The following is an 18,601-nucleotide window of genomic DNA, read 5'->3' on the forward strand; positions in this document are numbered from 1 at the left end:
CTCTCTCTCCTCCCCTCTCTGCCCCTCCCCTGCTTGTATGCTCCCTCTCTCTCTCCCCGCCCCCTCTCTCAAGGATAAATACTAAAAAGAAAAAGCAGGTATCCCTACTTCACATTCTCTCCTTCCACCAGATGGATACTGATGAGGAGGAGACCCAGCAAATTGGCACAGCCTCAAGGTGCAAGTTAACCTGGGTTTCCAACTCACCGTGTAGAGAAGAGACACCCACCAACCAACACCTTAGATGGTCTCATGAGAGAGAAGTAAACTTCCATTGTGTTTGAGCCATTGAACAATTTTGGGTCTGTTTACCAACACAGACAAGCCTATCCTAACTAGTGGAGTTTGTCCATCAGTAGATATCAGCAATATTCTTCTACATCCAATGAAATAAAGGGCGGCAGTGTGAAATAGTAGGCACGCAGGAGACCAAAGCAGGTGGCATAAAAATGGTCGATCGGAGTGGCAGGAGACATTGGCAAGAGAAACATGATGAACAAGTAGCCAGAAGAGAGGAAACATAGATACTCAGAGATCTGCTGTTCTTGAATACTCGCAGAAAGCTGTAAGAAAGAGGTTTGAGGGCAGGTCATTTGGCCGAGGGTTACTAACACCGTACAGTTTGGAACAAACGTGAAAGCATTGTCACCTAGCTTCTGGATACTGCTGGTGTCTTTAAGGCATCCAGGCCATATGTTTACATGAATGAAAGCATACTATATATAGCATGAATATGCTTCAAAACATGAAAACATTAGGGTTAAAGGATTATGGGTGGGTTTCCATTTTTTTTTCCTTCTGAATCATATGAACTTTTTTAAAGCATACCGTATACAGCCACCATGGAAAACATTATAGAGGTTCCTCAAAAAATTACAACTAGAAACACCATATGATCTAGTAATTCCACTATTTGGTCATTTGCCCAAAGAAAAACAAAAACACTAATCCGAAAAGATATATGAACCCCTATGTTTACTGCAGTATTATTTACAGTAGCCAAGATATGGAAGCAACCCAAGTGTCCCTTGATATATGAATGGATAAGGAAGATGTGGCATTTTTATATATTCAATGGAATATTACTCAGCTATTTACAAAATGAGATTTTGCCATTTGTGACAACATGGATGGACCGCGAAGGTATTCTGTGAGGTGAAATAAGTCAGAGAAATACAAATACCATATGATTTCACTTGTATGTGGAATCTTAAAAACAAAACAAACAAACAAAAACCAGACTCTTAAATACAGAGAACCAGTGGTTGCAGAGGGGAGATGCGTGAGGGATGAGGATTAAAGGTACAAAATGGGATTAAGAGGTACAAACTTCCAGTTACAAAGTGAATAATTCATAGAGACACAAGGCAGAGCATAGGGAATAGAGTCAATAATGTTGTAATAACATTGTATGATGACAGCTGTGACTACACTTCTAGTAGTGAGTGCTAAGTAATGTACAGGTTGTCAAATCGTTATATTGTTCACCTGAAACTAATATAACATTGCATGTCAATTACACTTCAGTTTACAACAGCGGTTTAAAAAAGAAGCAAACTTGGGGCGCCTGGGTGGCGCAGTCGGTTAAGCGTCCGACTTCAGCCAGGTCACGATCTCGCGGTCCGTGAGTTCGAGCCCTGCGTCGGGCTCTGGGCTGATGGCTCAGAGCCTGGAGCCTGTTTCCGATTCTGTGTCTCCCTCTCTCTCTGCCCCTCCCCCATTCATGCTCTGTCTCTCTCTGTCCCAAAAATAAATAAACGTTGAAAAAAAAAATTAAAAAAGAAGCAAACCACACACTTCTGGTGAAAAACTTTACCTTCCTTTTGGAGAAAAATTCTTCCTATTAATTTTATATTTTCATGAAAACATTTCATATTTTGGGGTCTATACACCATCAATAAGCAATAAGGATGAGACACAAAGCTTTGCCCAATTCCTAGTGTGAACTCTTTGAAGAAATGAATATTTACACAGCACAGACAATATGACTACATGTTTGCCAGCTCCCGTTACATAATAAGCTCCTTTGAAAGCAGGCTCTGTATTACGCTCATGATTAATCCTTGGCACTTGGCACACAGGAGGTATGCAGAAATGTCCAGTGGGTGAATTTATGAATGCATGAGTACTCTAGTAGCTTTTAATGTGTAAATTCAATGGTAGTAAGTTATTTCAGCCTCGGAATCCCTATTCCCTGTTATTTCAGTTTTGCTAAGTGTGTAACAGGAAGTAATTGATCACACCTGAGATGCCTCAATGGTGTTCTTTTTTTTCTTTCACTTTATATGTCACAGCTCCATTCAACCCAAATAAAGGTGCCGATAGCATTGTCAAGTTTGACACTTTCGGAGATGGAATGGGACGATACAACGTGTTCAATTTCCAGTACGTGGGTGGCAAGTATTCCTACTTGAAGGTTGGTCACTGGGCAGAAACCTTATCACTAGATGTTGACTCTATCCACTGGTCCCGGAACTCGGTCCCCACTTCCCAGTGCAGTGACCCCTGTGCCCCCAATGAAATGAAGAACATGCAACCAGGGGATGTCTGCTGCTGGATCTGTATCCCCTGTGAGCCCTACGAATACCTGGCTGACGAGTTTACCTGTATGGATTGCGGCCTCGGGCAGTGGCCCACTGCAGACCTGTCTGCCTGCTTTAATCTCCCCGAGGACTACATCAGGTGGGAAGATGCCTGGGCCATTGGTCCAGTGACCATCGCCTGCCTGGGCTTTATGTGTACGTGCATAGTTGTGACTGTTTTCATCAAGCACAACAACACACCCTTGGTCAAAGCATCAGGCCGGGAGCTCTGCTACATCTTGTTGTTTGGGGTTGGTCTGTCATATTGCATGACATTCTTCTTCATTGCCAAGCCATCACCAGTCATCTGTGCTTTGCGTCGACTAGGGCTGGGGACCTCCTTTGCTGTCTGTTACTCAGCCCTGCTGACCAAGACAAACTGCATCGCCCGCATCTTTGATGGGGTAAAGAATGGAGCTCAGAGGCCAAAATTCATCAGCCCGAGTTCTCAGGTTTTCATCTGCCTGGGTCTGATACTGGTGCAAATTGTGGTGGTGTCTGTGTGGCTGATCCTGGAAGCTCCAGGCACCAGGCGCTACACCCTTCCAGAGAAGCGGGAGACAGTCATCTTAAAATGCAATGTCAGAGATTCCAGCATGTTGATCTCACTCACCTACGATGTGGTCCTGGTGATCTTATGCACTGTGTATGCCTTCAAAACTCGGAAGTGCCCAGAAAATTTCAACGAAGCCAAGTTCATTGGTTTTACCATGTATACCACGTGCATCATCTGGCTTGCCTTCCTCCCTATATTTTATGTGACATCAAGTGATTACAGAGTAAGTCTTTGAATGGTTTCTTCTTTTCATTGTTCCTTTATCCTGCCAATATTTTGTTATGTACGATTTAAAATAGACTTATTTCATCTCAGTAATTAGGTAGGTAATTGTAAATGCCATGATAAACCACCATATTATATATGGAAACTCATTCAATTTGTTTTAAAAGCATTTAATTAGTGAGTACTATGTGCAAAGCATTGTACTAGGCACAGAAAGGAAGATAAATGTAAATGATGTGGTCATTCAAGCAATTTATAATCTAGTAGGAGGAAGATGCAACACACACACACACACACACCTCTAAAACTTTTAAGTTTAGAAAGTGATTCACAAGAGGGCAAGAATTAAACCACTAAGAACCTAGTGAGAATAATTCAAATAAGACACAAGAGAACCTGGCTACCACAGATTAATCTGTAAATTAAAATAGACTTGCAACATTAAGCCATTATCAGATCTAAACACTTTCACTCAAGCTTCAAATAAGCATCATTATGTCTCTAAAACAGATTAAAATGTAACGTAAATTTGTTATACATGTTCTACAACTTTAGTTCTTGTACATATGAGATTATATATATATATATATATATATATATATATATATATATATAAAATCCTTGAACTAGTTAAAAATATTACTGCATATATCCAAGTAACCTAATTAAGTCAGTATTCATAAAGTCTTTAGCAATGCATAGTTCAAATTTTTGGGCATCAATATAATTACCATCTCTTCTGAAAGACAGAGTTCATCATTCTACCATAATTTCTCAAATTATTGAAACCATCAATCAGTTACTTTTGCATTTATATTTCTGATTTTAGTATCTTCCAAGGAGTATAAGATTTTTTTTTCACTTGAGGCAATTGGTTTTATTCTCCATATGTCTTAAATTGACATAGATTAAAGTTTTCCAGGGGCATTTCCTTGTTACAACATAATTTCACAAAGTGCTTCTGTAGAGTGTAACAATCCCCAAATCTTCTATTTATCAGCAATTCCTATATTACCAAAATTCTTGAACACTGCAGCTCAAAAAGAAGACACAGCTATTTAAAATGTGGCATCAAGAGGCTAGCAAAGCTTAACATAGCTCATCTTTTAAATGATTTACAACGATGTGACTGAAACCATGGACTAAAGGAAGAACAAGGAAAATAAAGAACTTAAATTCAGTGTTGGTGTAATGGTCAGGCATTCTAAGCCTACCTATAAATTTTTTTGAAAATGTGTCAGTAGAGAAATTATCAGAACTGAATAGCAAAATCAAGGGTCATATTATATGAGCCATGGGGGAATGTGAACCGTTAGTGAGGGGATTAAAATGGATAACTATAGTCAATGTATTTTAATGCTGCCACTTCTATCTTTTGTCTTTATGTGCACATCCACTTCTATAGATCTGTATGGATTTTTTTTAAGTTCTTAGGAAGCATCCTCAGCAGACATGATTTAGGGTACTGGGACTGTGAACCAGTTACAATATTATGTTACCCTGGGTATACAATCTGAAACCATTCATTCTCAAAAAAGCTAATAAGAAAACAGAACAGAAAATACTACAGAGAATAAACAAATAGCAGTATAAAAGTTTAATTTTATTGAATGAGTTAGCATTTATTTCTAAAAGACAGAAAAGAAATGACTTCTTTCCTTAACATGATAGCAGTATATAGGAGATCAATTGACTAAGTGAAATTAACTGAAGATACCATAAGCTTCACCACATGGCATGAGGCAAATGGGGCAGAGGTTGTGGAGTGTTTTTTCAGGTCCATGCTAATTAAGGCATCCAAACCTGAGGCTTCACACACCCCTTACAAATAACACCAAGGCAAAATTTGCAAAAGAAATGAAAAGGTAGAATGGAGCCTCCAACCCACTGGTTTTCAAATTTGTGCATTGAATCAACTGGGTAGCTTTGAAAAAAACATATTGATACATGGGGCACAGCCACAAGGATTCTGATTTAATTGGCCTGGGCCATGGGTGGCCTGGACATCTGGATTTTTCCAAGTCCCCCAAGTGACTAATTTGCAGCCAAGACTGAAAACGACTGCTTAAATCAATCATATGCTCTTAGTGTCTCACAGATGTCTTTAGTGTGGCCTTCACTGTTTTTGAAATTTTTTGAAATATTTGTCAAAATTAGAAAATTGAGGAATTTTACAGAAATATCGAGATTCTTGGTTTCTCTTAACAAAGTAAAACACGTGGACCCAAATTCCCGCAAGCAACATTGAGCCGGACCTTAGTGTTTATGCCTCTAGACAGAGCACACAGCTACCAATCCCTGAATGCTTCCACTTGGCTCTCTTCACTTGTGCATATGCATGACCCTGTAAGCATATGAATTTGAGACTGTTGTTTTAGGAATTCCAAAAGACTGAGGTGTAAAATTTCCCACAGGGAAACCAGGTGGTTCAGATAGAATGAGCAGCATTAGAGAAGTACCCATCCATTTACAGGCAGCTAGTAGGAATTTGGCCACCAAACAGTCAACAAGGTTTATGACTCAGTACTTTGCCACCTCTTGTGAATTATAAATAAATAAAGCACTTTTCTAGTCTTCAAAAAGCTTATATCCCAGATGGGAAAAAAAAAAAAATCAACAAGCATGAAAGAATTCAAAATCAATACAGAATAGTTTATAATTAAATTGGTGGTACAAGCTCTTAAATGCCTATAGGTTTGAAAGAAGAGTTGGATCAGTAAGAATGGTCTTTCCAAGAATTTCAAGAGGTGTGATTTCACACTGTACCTTGGTGGGAAACTGCAGTTACAGTGGTTAGAGAATATAGGGCATGTGGGGAATATTCTTGAGGCACGACAGGAAATGAACCAAGCAGAAAAAAGGTAATATTGGTTTTACTCAAGTAGAAAATGGGTTTGGGGGAGGGGTCTAGAGAGAAACTAATGGCAATTGGCCATGTGGTCAACTTTTAACAGGCAGAGGAATTCATTTAAGTAATGAATTTAAATAATGCATTTAAATAATGAATAAGGGCTTTGAGGAATTGATATTTTTAAATTTTTACTTTCTTTTGGTTGGTTGTTTGCTCAGGCAAAAAGTGACATGATGAAACATAAGAGGGAAAAAAAGGAACTAATGTTTATTGATCAACTCTGAAACTTACTCTAGATGTTTTGCATACGTGAGTTCACTTATCCTCATTAGCACCCTGAAAGGCAAATGTTATTATCCATTGGAAGGATGAGTAAACAAACTTGGAGGATAATTGACTTCCCAGGTGACACAGTTAAGAAACAGTAGGACAAGTTCTTCAGATGCAAATCAATGCCTTTCATATTACACTACAGACTTCTCTGTTTTTAGTATGGAGGATGGGTTTGAAAGAGTGGAGCATAGAACAAACAAAACTAATCGAAGCTATTACAAGCATCCAAGACCTAGCAGGCAAGAACTTGGGTAAGAATCCAAAAATTCAAAGGATCTTTGATAAATTTCCAGGCCATCTCTTTCTGTATCACAAGATAGTGTAAGACTCAAACATTAAGCTATCAGGGGGCCAATCTTAGCTTACATGGTATAAATAAAGATTAGGTCATGTTTGGATATAAAGTTATCCATAAAGGAATTAATAGTAATTCCTGAATGTTTTGTTCATTTATGTCTTCCAAAAATATTTGAGCACTTATTATGGACCTTGGAGATACAGCTGTCAACACAGACACATCTCTCTCTTTTATAACTTATGGTCTGGTGCAAGTGAGGGAAGGATACAGATGGAGAGTAAATAATGAACGGATGAAAATACAGGGTAACTCATGCTGTGGTTTAAGTGCTGTGATGGGAGGACAAGGGGGTGATGCCAATGCAGTGCTTCTCGAACTTTAGTGTGAATACAGCTCATCTGGGCACCTTGCTAAGATAAAAGATTCTGACCCAGTAAGAAAAGAGGGGGCCCAAGATTCTAGGTTTCTGGCAAACTCCCAGGTAGTAGAGATGTTGCTAAGCAAAGGACAGTACTCTGAGTATCAAGAAAATGGATTTTAAGGGGCGTGATGCAGAGGAAGCACTTTACCCACTGTAGGCAGAGACTTTGGAGGTCACTCTAGAATTCTGACAAGGTTTTAACACTTACAAAGAAATTCTGATTTACCCATGTTGACTCTTTTGAAGATTAACAAAATATCAAATCTCAAATTCTTTCAAAACTGTTTGCCACTCCTGCTGGTGTCTATTTCATAATACTCCACTAAAGGATGGGAAGGAGCTAGCCATGGGGATTTTATGTGCTAGTCAAAAAACAGCAAGTATGAACACACCTAGGCCAAAAAAAAACAAAGTCTCAGAAAAGAAAGTTATATACAGCTATAGTTTAATGAGTAGATGGAAGAGAGATTTTACATGCAAGGTGGGCAGGGAAGCTAGATCATGTAGGACTTTATAGGCCATAGCAAACTTTTAGATTTCAGTCTATGTGGAAAAAGAAGCCACTGAAATATTTTAAGCGGAGGAATTTAATGATCTCCTATTTTATGATCTCACATTGTAGTGGGGAAAATTAAACTGCTGAAGACACTGACTTAAAGACAAAGGCAGAAGAGGGGATGCCAGTTAGGTGGCTGTCATAGATGTTCCAGTAAGATGGTAGAATATTAACAATGGAGATGGAAACTTCGAGAACTGCCAAAGGTTTTTACCCATCTTGCCATCTAACAAGTTAAACTGCCACGTGTTCAGGGATGCTGACAGACGACCCAAGACTCCTGATTCGGATACAAAGGACTTTAGTACAGCCATCACTGTAGCCAGAGTGTCAGCATTTACGTAGGTGCCCGAAGGCCCAGTTTTCACTAGACAATGCAAAGTGGGCTAGCTGACCCGTGCATAAGCAGTCTTTGGATCAGTATTTGCCTTAAGACTGAATATGTCATGGTACAGCACTGTTAGCAATCCTATCCCTATTTAAAATGTTGACAGTGTGTTCATCATAGGTTTTCAGCATTCATTTTTATTTTCAAAACATATTGCAATAAAATATGATTTGCCTTAATCACTGAGTTTTTGATGCTCCCTTAAAATTGCATCTCAAGAAGTGCCTTCCTTGCCTCATCATAGTCCAAGCCCTGCCGTCCCCCTAGCAGGTCTGGATAGGATGGTGAGATGGTTGTCTATAGCCAACAGAGCATAAAAAATTGAGTTTTTTCCTCTCTCAAGTTTCCCTGCATGCTGGGTCTGGTGTCTGTGTGACTTCAGCCACCCTTGGGGATGGGGAGATTTTGGTCCTATCATAAGTACTGTTCTCTTTTAAGGAGCTAAAATCAGGGTTGGAGAATAAGGGAGCAATCAGCAGGGAGGAAGAGAGTAAGTCCATGCTAGTAAGTAAGGCACATTTGCTTTTAGTTTTAAGCATGCAAGCAGCTACTTTCAGCTCAATCTAACAAAGGTCCAATGTTTCTGAGCCCCCAAACCCTAAAGTGGATGGCAAGATCAGCATTACCGTCACTTCGTTTCAACTTCGGGGACCCCTTGACTGGAAGCCAGAGCCAGATAGCTTTCTGCCTGAGGCACGTGGTTTGTGCAGTTTAGCTAACTCAGCCTTGATACACACAGCAGTGACTGGTTTTTAAAGGAGTCCATCTTAATCCACGGCATTTGCTCTCTTGTGATGATAACATCTGTTAGAGTCTTGCCTGGTTTTCACGTAATGGCTAGGGGAGTTTTCCCGTGCTATAGCCAATTGCAAGAACTTATCTAGATTTCTTTGTGTCAGTTTCTCATTCTTTAGTACAGCCCCTTTGTCAGCATTTTACACCCAATCCAAGCCAATGAGAGTCCAAATACTAGTCAGTGCCTCATCTATGGTTTTCCAGAGCATTTTTCTGTCTCAGGGAAATCCTGCAGAGAGAACCAAACCTCCTTTTTTGCCACCAGCTTGTGCTGCAAAAAAAAAAAAAAAAAAAAAACTGAGGGAACTCTGTCCTCTTGGAATGGATCTAAGTCTCTCATGAGAGACTACAGCAAGGGATGAGCCCTGAGAGGGCCCCGCTGTGCCGTTATCCTGTGGCAAGCATTTATGCACCCTGCCCCCTCATCTCCTGGGAGAATCAGCCACAGTGCAGGTGATTCACCTGATGTCTGCCTTCTCTGAAGGTCCCTCCTTTTGTGTTCAATATGCGTGTGTGTCTCTGCAACTTTTATGTGAAAACGAGTTGAAGTTTCTGTCCACCCAGGACTTGAACCAGATTAGACAGGAAATCCACCCCACTCCCTAGAGGAGTTAGCAACAACTACGGCACTGGTCCAGCAGCTCTATCTGAACCTACTTCCAGTTACTCAGCCTCTAACCCCCACCCCAAATCCCCATCGTTCATTACCGGGGAATAAGGTGGAGCACTGTTTATTGCCCGGTTGGCCATAGAATTTGGTCAGCACGCTTTCTACTGATTCCCATGGACTTCTCTCACATTTTGTTATTCAGCCCACAAAGCCCTCACACTTCCTCTGTGAGAAAACCATTGCGATCCTGTTGCCAAAACTATCGAAGATTGTAGCATCTCAGATTTGACTCTACTTATAAGGTAACATATTAGCTTGCCAGAGTTTTGTTGATCAAAAAACTTTATGACTCAAAGCAATAGTGGTAGCCAGAGAGGGTCAGCATTGGCTCTGGTTCCCTGAACTCCACTTCCCATGGGCTAGGCAAAGTGGCCTGTGTCACCACAGCACGGTCAGTGGCAGCGTGACGGGGGAGGCAATGTGAGGTTACGGAACCTGAACCTTTTGTAATGGATGATATTCTGGCTCTTTGCTCCAAAAGTAGGCACTATCTCCATCTTCTAAGTCTCTTTACCATACAAAGAAGGTCCAGAACCTCTTTACCGTGGAAAGAAAGTCCAGAACAGAGGCAGTCAGTGCCTGTGCTTGAAAGACATGCTAGAAGAGACCATAGAAAATTATATTCCAAAAGAACGAACAGAAGTTGCTATTGGACTGGATGTGTGGGTGTAAGAGAAAAGGCAAAAATCAAGGATGACTCCCTTTTTTGTGGCTTGCGCAGCTGGGTGGGATTTTATGTCACGTACTCAAGTACCTGGGGGAGGGCATCAAGTTTTACATATTAATCCCGATATGACATATCCAGTACAGTATGCCAAGACAGCAGCTGAATATATGTCTGGAAGCCCATAAGATAGGCTGGAACTAGTAATAAATACTTGAGCAACATCAACATAGGCTGTACTTAAGCCATGGAACCCAATGAGATGAAGTGAAGAGAAACCAAACTGAGGTCTGAGACACTCCAGCACTTAAAATTCAGGTAGAAGCAAAAAAGCCAACAGCAAAAACAAAACTAAGACAAGGAACTTTCAGTGAGGGAAGGATGTCAGGAAGCTAAAACGAAGGAAGCATGTCCAATGTTGCTGGAAGTTTGAGGAAGCTGAAAGCAGAGCAGCATGGACTAATAGGGTACAAAAAGGCAGAACAAAGAATTACAGGTGAATACAGACTTCTAGCAGTGTGACTTCTTACATTTTTTTAATGTTTATTTTTGAGAGAGACAGGAAATGAGCAGGGGAGGGGCAGAGAGAGAGGGAGACAGAGAATCCGAAGCAGGCTCCAGGCTCTGAGCTGTCAGTCAGCACAGAGCCTGATGGCAGGCTCAAACTCACAAACCGTGAGATCATGACCTGAGTCGAAGTTGGATGCTTAACCGACTGAGCCACCCAGGCGCCCCATTAGTAAGTAGTAAAACTTCTTAAAGGAACTGAACAATTGAATTTATGAGGCCAGTACTTTGGCTTTATAAAAATCTAAAAGGTTTCCAATCAAAACAAATATATTAAATAATATGCTACATAAACTATGACCAAAATGCATCTTTAGTTCTGGCACCCATTGCCCCTTTAGTAATTAGTGAGAGTAATAATCGCCCACCCCTGCATGGAAATCCCAGTGAACACACTTAAATACTGAGCGTTCATCATATGAGGCTCCGTTCTGGTGCTGGGGATAGAGCAATGAATGAAAACGCTCATGAGTTTGGTTGGCCCATGAATGTGTGTGCTCTTACGTAACACATGGTCCTACGATCGTCTTCAACAGAAAGTAGTCTCTATTAGGAAATCAAAATGCCTAGTCCTGTATAATTATCAAAACCATACCTTGACTTAACATTACATCTCATGTTCTCCCAAAGTCTGGCCTGCCGGGGGCAGAGAGCCTGCAGTGCTTGGCTTTTCCGTTCTTCTTATTCACACTCCCCATCTCACCACTGGCCCTGGTCAGAGAGGAATAAGGAAGAAGCAGGACAGTTCTTATGTAAATGGATAGTTTTATGATCTCTGCAGTGTTTGTTAAAGACACATCCTTGGGATACCTGTACCTGGAAGATGATTAAAGCGTGTTTTCATGCAATGTTCAGAAATATCCGGCTGGTTTTTTTTCTCCTGCAGGTTCTTGAGTGAGTTGGCTGGCAAGTCCTATTCTGACCTGTCCCTTGTGGCCCCATGCTCAGTCCCAGGGCACCCAACTACACCCGGCCACCAGCCTCTTTCTAGGAAGGACTGAAGCTGCTCCAAAGGAGCACAAGACTACCCATGATGGTCTTTATAGTGTGGGACATCCAGTCCATGCACGGCACTCACACATCCTTTGCTTTGATAAATTCTTACAGTAAAGGGCTGTCTCAATACAGTAGCAAGTGTCTGTGCTCTGCCATGAAAGTAATTAACCTTTTCTCACCTCCTAGACTTCCAGGACAGGAATCAGGCTTCAAGCCAGGACATCTTCCTCCTGCAGAAAAGCCTCAAACATTCTGTGAATAGCCACATTGAAGCACTCCTCTCCAGGTCTTGAGTGAGGAGAAAAGCACAACCTTCCTTCAGGGAGGAAAGGTCTAGAACTCACAGCAAAGCCTTTTTTCAAGATATCCTCCTCATAAAAGCCTCTCCTCCCCCTTGTAACGGCTTAAAGTGTGTGAGAAGCTTCAGCGTTATAGAATATTATTAGAAAAGGTTTCCTTGAAAGATGATACATTTGAACTTGTCCTCCCCTCGCTCTAGTATCTGGCACCTCTCATTGGCTCCCCAGTCAAAAGTGAAGATGAAAGAGGAGAGTTCTAAAGGAAGAGTTCAGTTCTGATAGTACACATCTATACAAAAAAAAAAAAAAAAAATTACGCCAGAAATTGGACCCCCTATAAATAACACAGTGATGGTTTATCAAGGCTTTTACATTGCAAAATTAGTGAGTGGACTCTTTTCTGAGAAGCTGGCAAAAGGGAAAGGAGCCTGCAGGGTGGGGTCAAGTGGAGGGCACTGGAGCAGTTAAAAGGGACAGGAGCTTTAAAATAGGGTAGATTGTCCTTTTGGCATACAAAGTAAACTCAGAATCTGAAGAATAATGCTACAGGGGTAACCTGAATTTTGTCTAGTCAAACCAGAACGCAGCCTTCTAGAGTTATGTGGCTTCTCCAGTTAATTGTTCAGTCTTGCGCTTTCTCTGATTAGAGAAGGTCAAACACTTGAGGGCATGAGAGATTATGCTATCTGGTAATAACATTGTTGCCTGGAGCAAAAGGACAAAGAAATCTAAAATTACCCTAGGATTTACCATAGCTACTCTGAGTGAGACTGATAGAAGAAATAATTAATTTCCATTTTTTAGTACTGAAAGCAATAAAATATGTAGAAGCTAATTTAGGATTTTCTAGAAAATCTGTGGGAGCTGAAGTTAGGACAGATGACGAGATCAGCGGAGATGAAGAGGGAAAGCAAAAGAATGAAAACAAGGCACGATAAAACCTAGTTCTGAGGGGTACTTTCACGGGAGGCAAAGAGGAAGCAGGTGCAAGTTCTCTGCCAAGAACAGACGTACGGAAGCCTAGAGAACAAAATGATTGAACAGTGAGTACCTCGTGTATCAAGATTCCAGAGGGTTGCCAATGAAATAACTTACAGGTAGCTCATAAGACAGTTGACAGTGTCTCACAATTTTGAGTGGGGTAACCAATAGCTGATGGGCAGAATTCCCAGCAAAAAAGAAAAAAAAATGGGGAAATGTAAATGGCCCCTCAGATTTGTTCATGGTACAGTAAACCTTAAACAAGCTGAGTTGAATGACTGAAACCATCAGCAATCTGGTCACTTCATCAGGGAATGTTGATATTTTACTATTTAAGATTCTGATTTAGGTGGTTCTGCAGAAACGTCTTTATACAAATATAAAGAAGAAAAGAAACAAAACAAGAAAATCCATGTAAAGTCCTGGCAAGCATTCAGGAGCACCTAACACAAATGTGTTTGCTAACAGATCTTAAGCAATGTTTCCATGAACATTTCAAGTTCAAAAGATCTCATTTCATCATCCTATTGGTTTGGTTATACTAACAACAGAACTGTGATGATTTGGGTTTTTTGGTTTGGTCTTTTCTCAGTGTTCTTTTTAGTAGGTGACATGGTTGCATTTACAGCCAGACGTTTAACTAGGCAACCTTTTCTTGTAGGTGCAGACAACAACCATGTGCATCTCTGTTAGCCTGAGTGGCTTCGTGGTCCTGGGCTGTTTGTTTGCACCCAAGGTGCACATCATCCTGTTCCAACCCCAAAAGAATGTGGTCACACACAGACTGCACCTCAACAGGTTCAGTGTCAGCGGAACGGGGACCACATATTCTCAGTGTAAGTATAGAACTCAGCAGTGACCCTTCCATGAATAGCACTATAGCAGAGAGAAGGCTCAGAGGGGAAGCAATGAACAGGAATAGGCAAGGACAACCCATGTCCATCCCCCATGAACAATCTCAATTCAATTTAATAAGCGCTGGTTCAACCACTGTGTGTCAGGTACTGTACGCTAGATGCTAGGTAGGGATACAGAGGTGAGTGAAAGTCAAGGCTCCTGTTTTGATGGTACATACAGTCTAGCAGGGAACACAGACATTAAATCCATAACTGCACTTGGGATTTTTTAAATGTTTATTTATTTTTGAGAGAGAGAGAGAGCATGAGCAGGGGAGGGGCAGAGAGAGAGGGAGACACAGAATCCAAAGCAGGCTCCAGGCTCTGAGCTGCCAGCACAGAGCCCAACGCGGGGCTCGAACTCACAAACTGTGGGATCATGACCTGAGCCGAAGTCGGACGCTTAACTGACTGAGCCACCCAGGGGCCCTGCACTTAGAATTTTTTACTGTGTTGTGGAGTCAGAGCACCTATTTCTTAGTCCTGACTCTGCAATCAATTCAATAGGAAACACTGAGCACATCACTTTATTATTTGTGGCTTTACTTTACTCACTGGCCCAGAGGGTCGGACTAGATTGGTGCTCTGCAGAGTATGTCCTGTGTCACACAGATGATAAAGGTGCTTCATGAAAAATTAAAGGAAGATAACCAAAAAAAGACGGGAAATGGTTCATCCTAAATACCCCCTTAGAAGTTTGAAGCACCACCTTTACCATGAGCATGTTAGTTTTAAGAATCCCGAGAGTAAGCCAATCTGTTTAACTTGGTTATTTACAGTTCCTTAAAAGTATTCAAGCACAGTTAAACCAGCTAATATTCCATGGAACACACCTTGAAAAACGCCAGAATGTATCTTCCTCGTACTTCGATGACACAGGGCTTTTCAGCTGCAAACCAGCTGAAGGGTAGTGGAGGAACAGCCCAGGCCACCACTGCGTCTCTGACTGGCCTGTGAACATCTGAAACACTATCCTTAGAGAGCCTCTCATTAAATTCTCAGGCACAGTGTACCTAAAGGGGACAACCTTTTAAGCCATTTTCAGCTTATCTGTGGTTTGAAGCAGGAGAAATTCACTGACAGAAGGATGAGGGGGGCGGAGGAAGGAAGCCACAAGAGAGGGAAGGAAGACTGGAGTGACAGAGACAAATGACTGCCTCACCATTTTTGCCTCGAGTCGATCAGAAAGAATGCTTCAAAATAGCTCAGCATCACAGAGTGAGCAATCACATTAGTGCCCCAGTTTCTGCAGCAAAGTATAAAATTTAACAGGGCTGCCCTTCCCCCAGCAAACAGAGGAAAGGCTGCCGGCTGATAGCACACGTTCACGGATGCACTGGATATGCCACTCCTCGGTGGAGACAGGGATGTTCTTGTCTTTTCAGCTCAATTTCCAGGTGTCACGATGGTTGAGTGCCAGTGCATGGTAAGACTTGAGAAATCATTTTCCTTGGACCCCAGAGAAACCTGCTTATTTCTTGAGCGGGCACATCTTTTTTCTAGAGCCCAACTGTAGCAGCTAGCTAGACCAGACAAGAAAGAACTGCCAATAGCAAATAAAAACAACAATGATAAGAACAGCCAATGGAACTATCACTGATTCTTTTCTATCTGCTGGGCATCATGCTAAAAATGTCATACATGTGTGCACATGTGCTGTATCTTATTTAATGCATGCAATTCCCTGACATCAAGAAACCTAGCCAGGGTCCCACATATTGAAAATGGCAGAACCAGAATTTAGAGTCGGTTTCTCTGATTTCAAAGGCAGTGCATCCAACAATTGTATCCTGCCACTTCAGTCAGGGTGCAAGCCGGGAAAGTTCCCAGGAAGTTAGGTACGTGGTAGGCTTTACAGGGATAACAATAGGAAAGTTACCCAAGGCTGTACAGCAAGACTGATTTCTGAGCAAAAGTCATCCTGCTCTCAGAGCTCAGATTTCCCAGCTGTTATTCAAACAATTTAACAAAGCCCCTTCCACAGACATTTATACATATAAACCTCAGTAATTTCAAAATGGCAGCATTTTCTAATATACATACTTGGAATTAATAAATTCCTGAAGGAATACCAAGGGCACTTTACCCAACCAAGTCTCTCTTCAGAATTTCAGAAATATCCACTTACACAAAAACAATGTATTTTAAGCTTTCACGCAGAATGCTAATCTGCAAGTGGCCCAATTAGATACTTCAAAGTAAGCATCTACCCAGCCCAACGTTTTAGAACTATTTTGTTACTCAATGAAATTTTAAGTAAAAATTTTTTTTCTTTAAGAAGGACCTCATTTTTTTAGTAGTTTTTCTCTAATCCATGTTAACGAAGTGGTATTAAAATGATAAGGTGAAGTATTCGTGTGATAACTCTAGGCATATCAAATTGCAGAAGCAACAAGTACATTAATCTGTTATTTGTAATTCTTTATATTTTATTCAAAATAGTTTTATTTGTGGGCTCCTTTTATCCCATGAATAGTAGATACTACAAGTTCCATTTCACAGGTGAGAAAATATGAAAGGTACTTCTCAAAGATATACGGTGATTCAAAAATTGACTCTGGGTTTACTGATTTGTGATTAATATCCTACCCATTTTCAAAAATTGGAACTACAGTCATGAAATTCATTCATTCATTAAATGCTTAAGTATCTTCTATACAACAGAAGTTTCTAAGCACCGAGGTACACAGTGGAGAAAAAGAACCCCTAGTCTCATGAAGCTTGGCATCTAGACCACTGTTGTCCATATTGTAGTGTGTAACCTAGTAATGGGTCCTGAAATTTATGTAGTATGTTTTGCCAGCAGTTTTCGAAGAAAATAGAATAAAATGTATTAGAGTACATTATATGTGATAAGGGTAAGTAGTATTTCATGGAGTTTGCTCCAGTGGTTACACGTCTACAAGGTCCAAGTAGGAGGTTTTTTACTGTGAATTGCAATCAAAGAAGTTTGAAAGACACTGGTCTATGGGATCTAGTTTATGCATGAACACGTTACTAACCCACACTCTGGTGAACATGTAAGCAACTGGTTTAATTTCTTCATGCCTGTTTCCGCCATTATATATTCAGCTCAGTTTATATCCATTTCCTTCCTAAATATTGGGAAGTACACTGTTTTATAACTCAAGAAAAATCCTCAAATTGTTCTGAGTTCATTAGGTAAAGCATATGTTTTACTTAGTTGCTACATAATTTATGTTCTGGTGAGTATTATATAGGCATTTTACCGTATTGAGTTATTGTTACCAGTATTGCTGCTGGTTTTCTAATTTACTCTTTCCAGGTATAAAAACAACAACCCCATGTTAAGAATAAGTTAATATACCAACAGGGTTACTCACCGCAACACCCACACACATCTAATTATCTATTCCCGCCTAACAAGCTTCCACAAAATTTTGTGGCTTCAAGACAATAACCCCCTAAAAAAAAAAAAATAAATAAATAAAAATCAAAAATTAAAAAAAAAATAACCCTTTTATATCTCTCATGATTTTGTGGGTTAGGAATCCAGGCAGGGCTTGGCCCAGCAGTTTGTCTGCTCTATGAGGCCTGGACTGGGTCCTTCCGGGGTTTCAGCTGAGACTGACCTGATCTGGAAGCCCATGGTAGCTTCACTCTCCAGCTTGGCAACTTGGCAGAATGCCTTTCCACGTGGAATCCTAGAGAGGAGGACAAAGCCTGTCCAGATTCAAGGAAGGGACACACACCCCACCTATGAAATAGTTTGTGGCCATTTTCCTTGGGCCACATTCTCCAAATCCTTAAGCCAGTACTGCAGTTTCATTAAGGATCACAGACTTGACACAGGTAATCCCGAGCAGTGCCAAGAAGTTCCCCAGACTGGAAGGTGCGGCCAAATAAATTCCCAGTTAATTCTCAGGCAAGAGTGGCAGAAATATCACATCATTTAGGAGCCTGGGTGACCTACCTGATGGCAGCTAAGGTGGCTGATAGCAGAACAAGTAACAGTACTGGATGTTAAAAGCTGAGCAGTGCTGCAAAAAGACATAAAGGCATGACCAAACTTAGAAGCAAGCACAGAGAAAAAAACATGGTTAGGGACATCTTGGAAAACTCACCATTTGTGAAACGTTTACATACTGCTAGGTTTAAAGGGGAAAATTTTAGTTGTAACTGATTATACACAGTGGGAGTCAAAATAATAAAAATAAAGGAAACATTAGGGGCACCTGGGTGGCTCAGTCGGTTAAGCGTCGTCCGACTTCAGCTCAGGTCATGATCTCGCTGTTCATGAGTTCGAGCCCTGTGTTGGGGTCTGTGCTGACAGCTCAGAGTTTGAAGCCTGCTTCAGATTTGGTATGTCCCTCTCTTTCTGCCCCTCCCCTGCTTGCCCTCTGTTTCTCTTTCTGTCTCTCAAAAATAAACAGTTAAAAAAATATCAATAAAGGAAACATTAACTTTTCTCCATTCAGTACACCCAGAGACCAATGGCTCCCAATATTTGTGTACCAAAAAAAACCCCAAAAACCGAACAAACAAACAAAAAAACCCAACAA

At 40.9% G+C, this 18,601-nt stretch overlaps 1 protein-coding gene across 3 annotated transcripts in view; it reads left to right on the forward strand.

The window, feature by feature from the left end:
- GRM3 (glutamate metabotropic receptor 3) overlaps positions 1-18,601 on the forward strand; it is a 220,636-nt gene that overhangs the window by 192,437 nt on the left and 9,598 nt on the right. For 2 of the 3 annotated variants that reach the window (XM_045494663.1, XM_045494665.1), the window contains 2 exons: positions 2,295-3,361; positions 13,844-14,018. In XM_045494663.1, the coding sequence (XP_045350619.1) occupies positions 2,295-3,361; positions 13,844-14,018 (1,242 nt within the window). Of the gene's footprint in view, positions 1-2,294; positions 3,362-13,843; positions 14,019-14,857; positions 15,659-18,601 lie in introns of those variants that run through there. The other variant, XM_045494664.1, reaches the window with a different exon arrangement.

Source organism: Leopardus geoffroyi, chromosome A2, assembly GCF_018350155.1.
Source record: "Leopardus geoffroyi isolate Oge1 chromosome A2, O.geoffroyi_Oge1_pat1.0, whole genome shotgun sequence".
Taxonomy (NCBI): Eukaryota; Metazoa; Chordata; class Mammalia; order Carnivora; family Felidae; genus Leopardus; species Leopardus geoffroyi.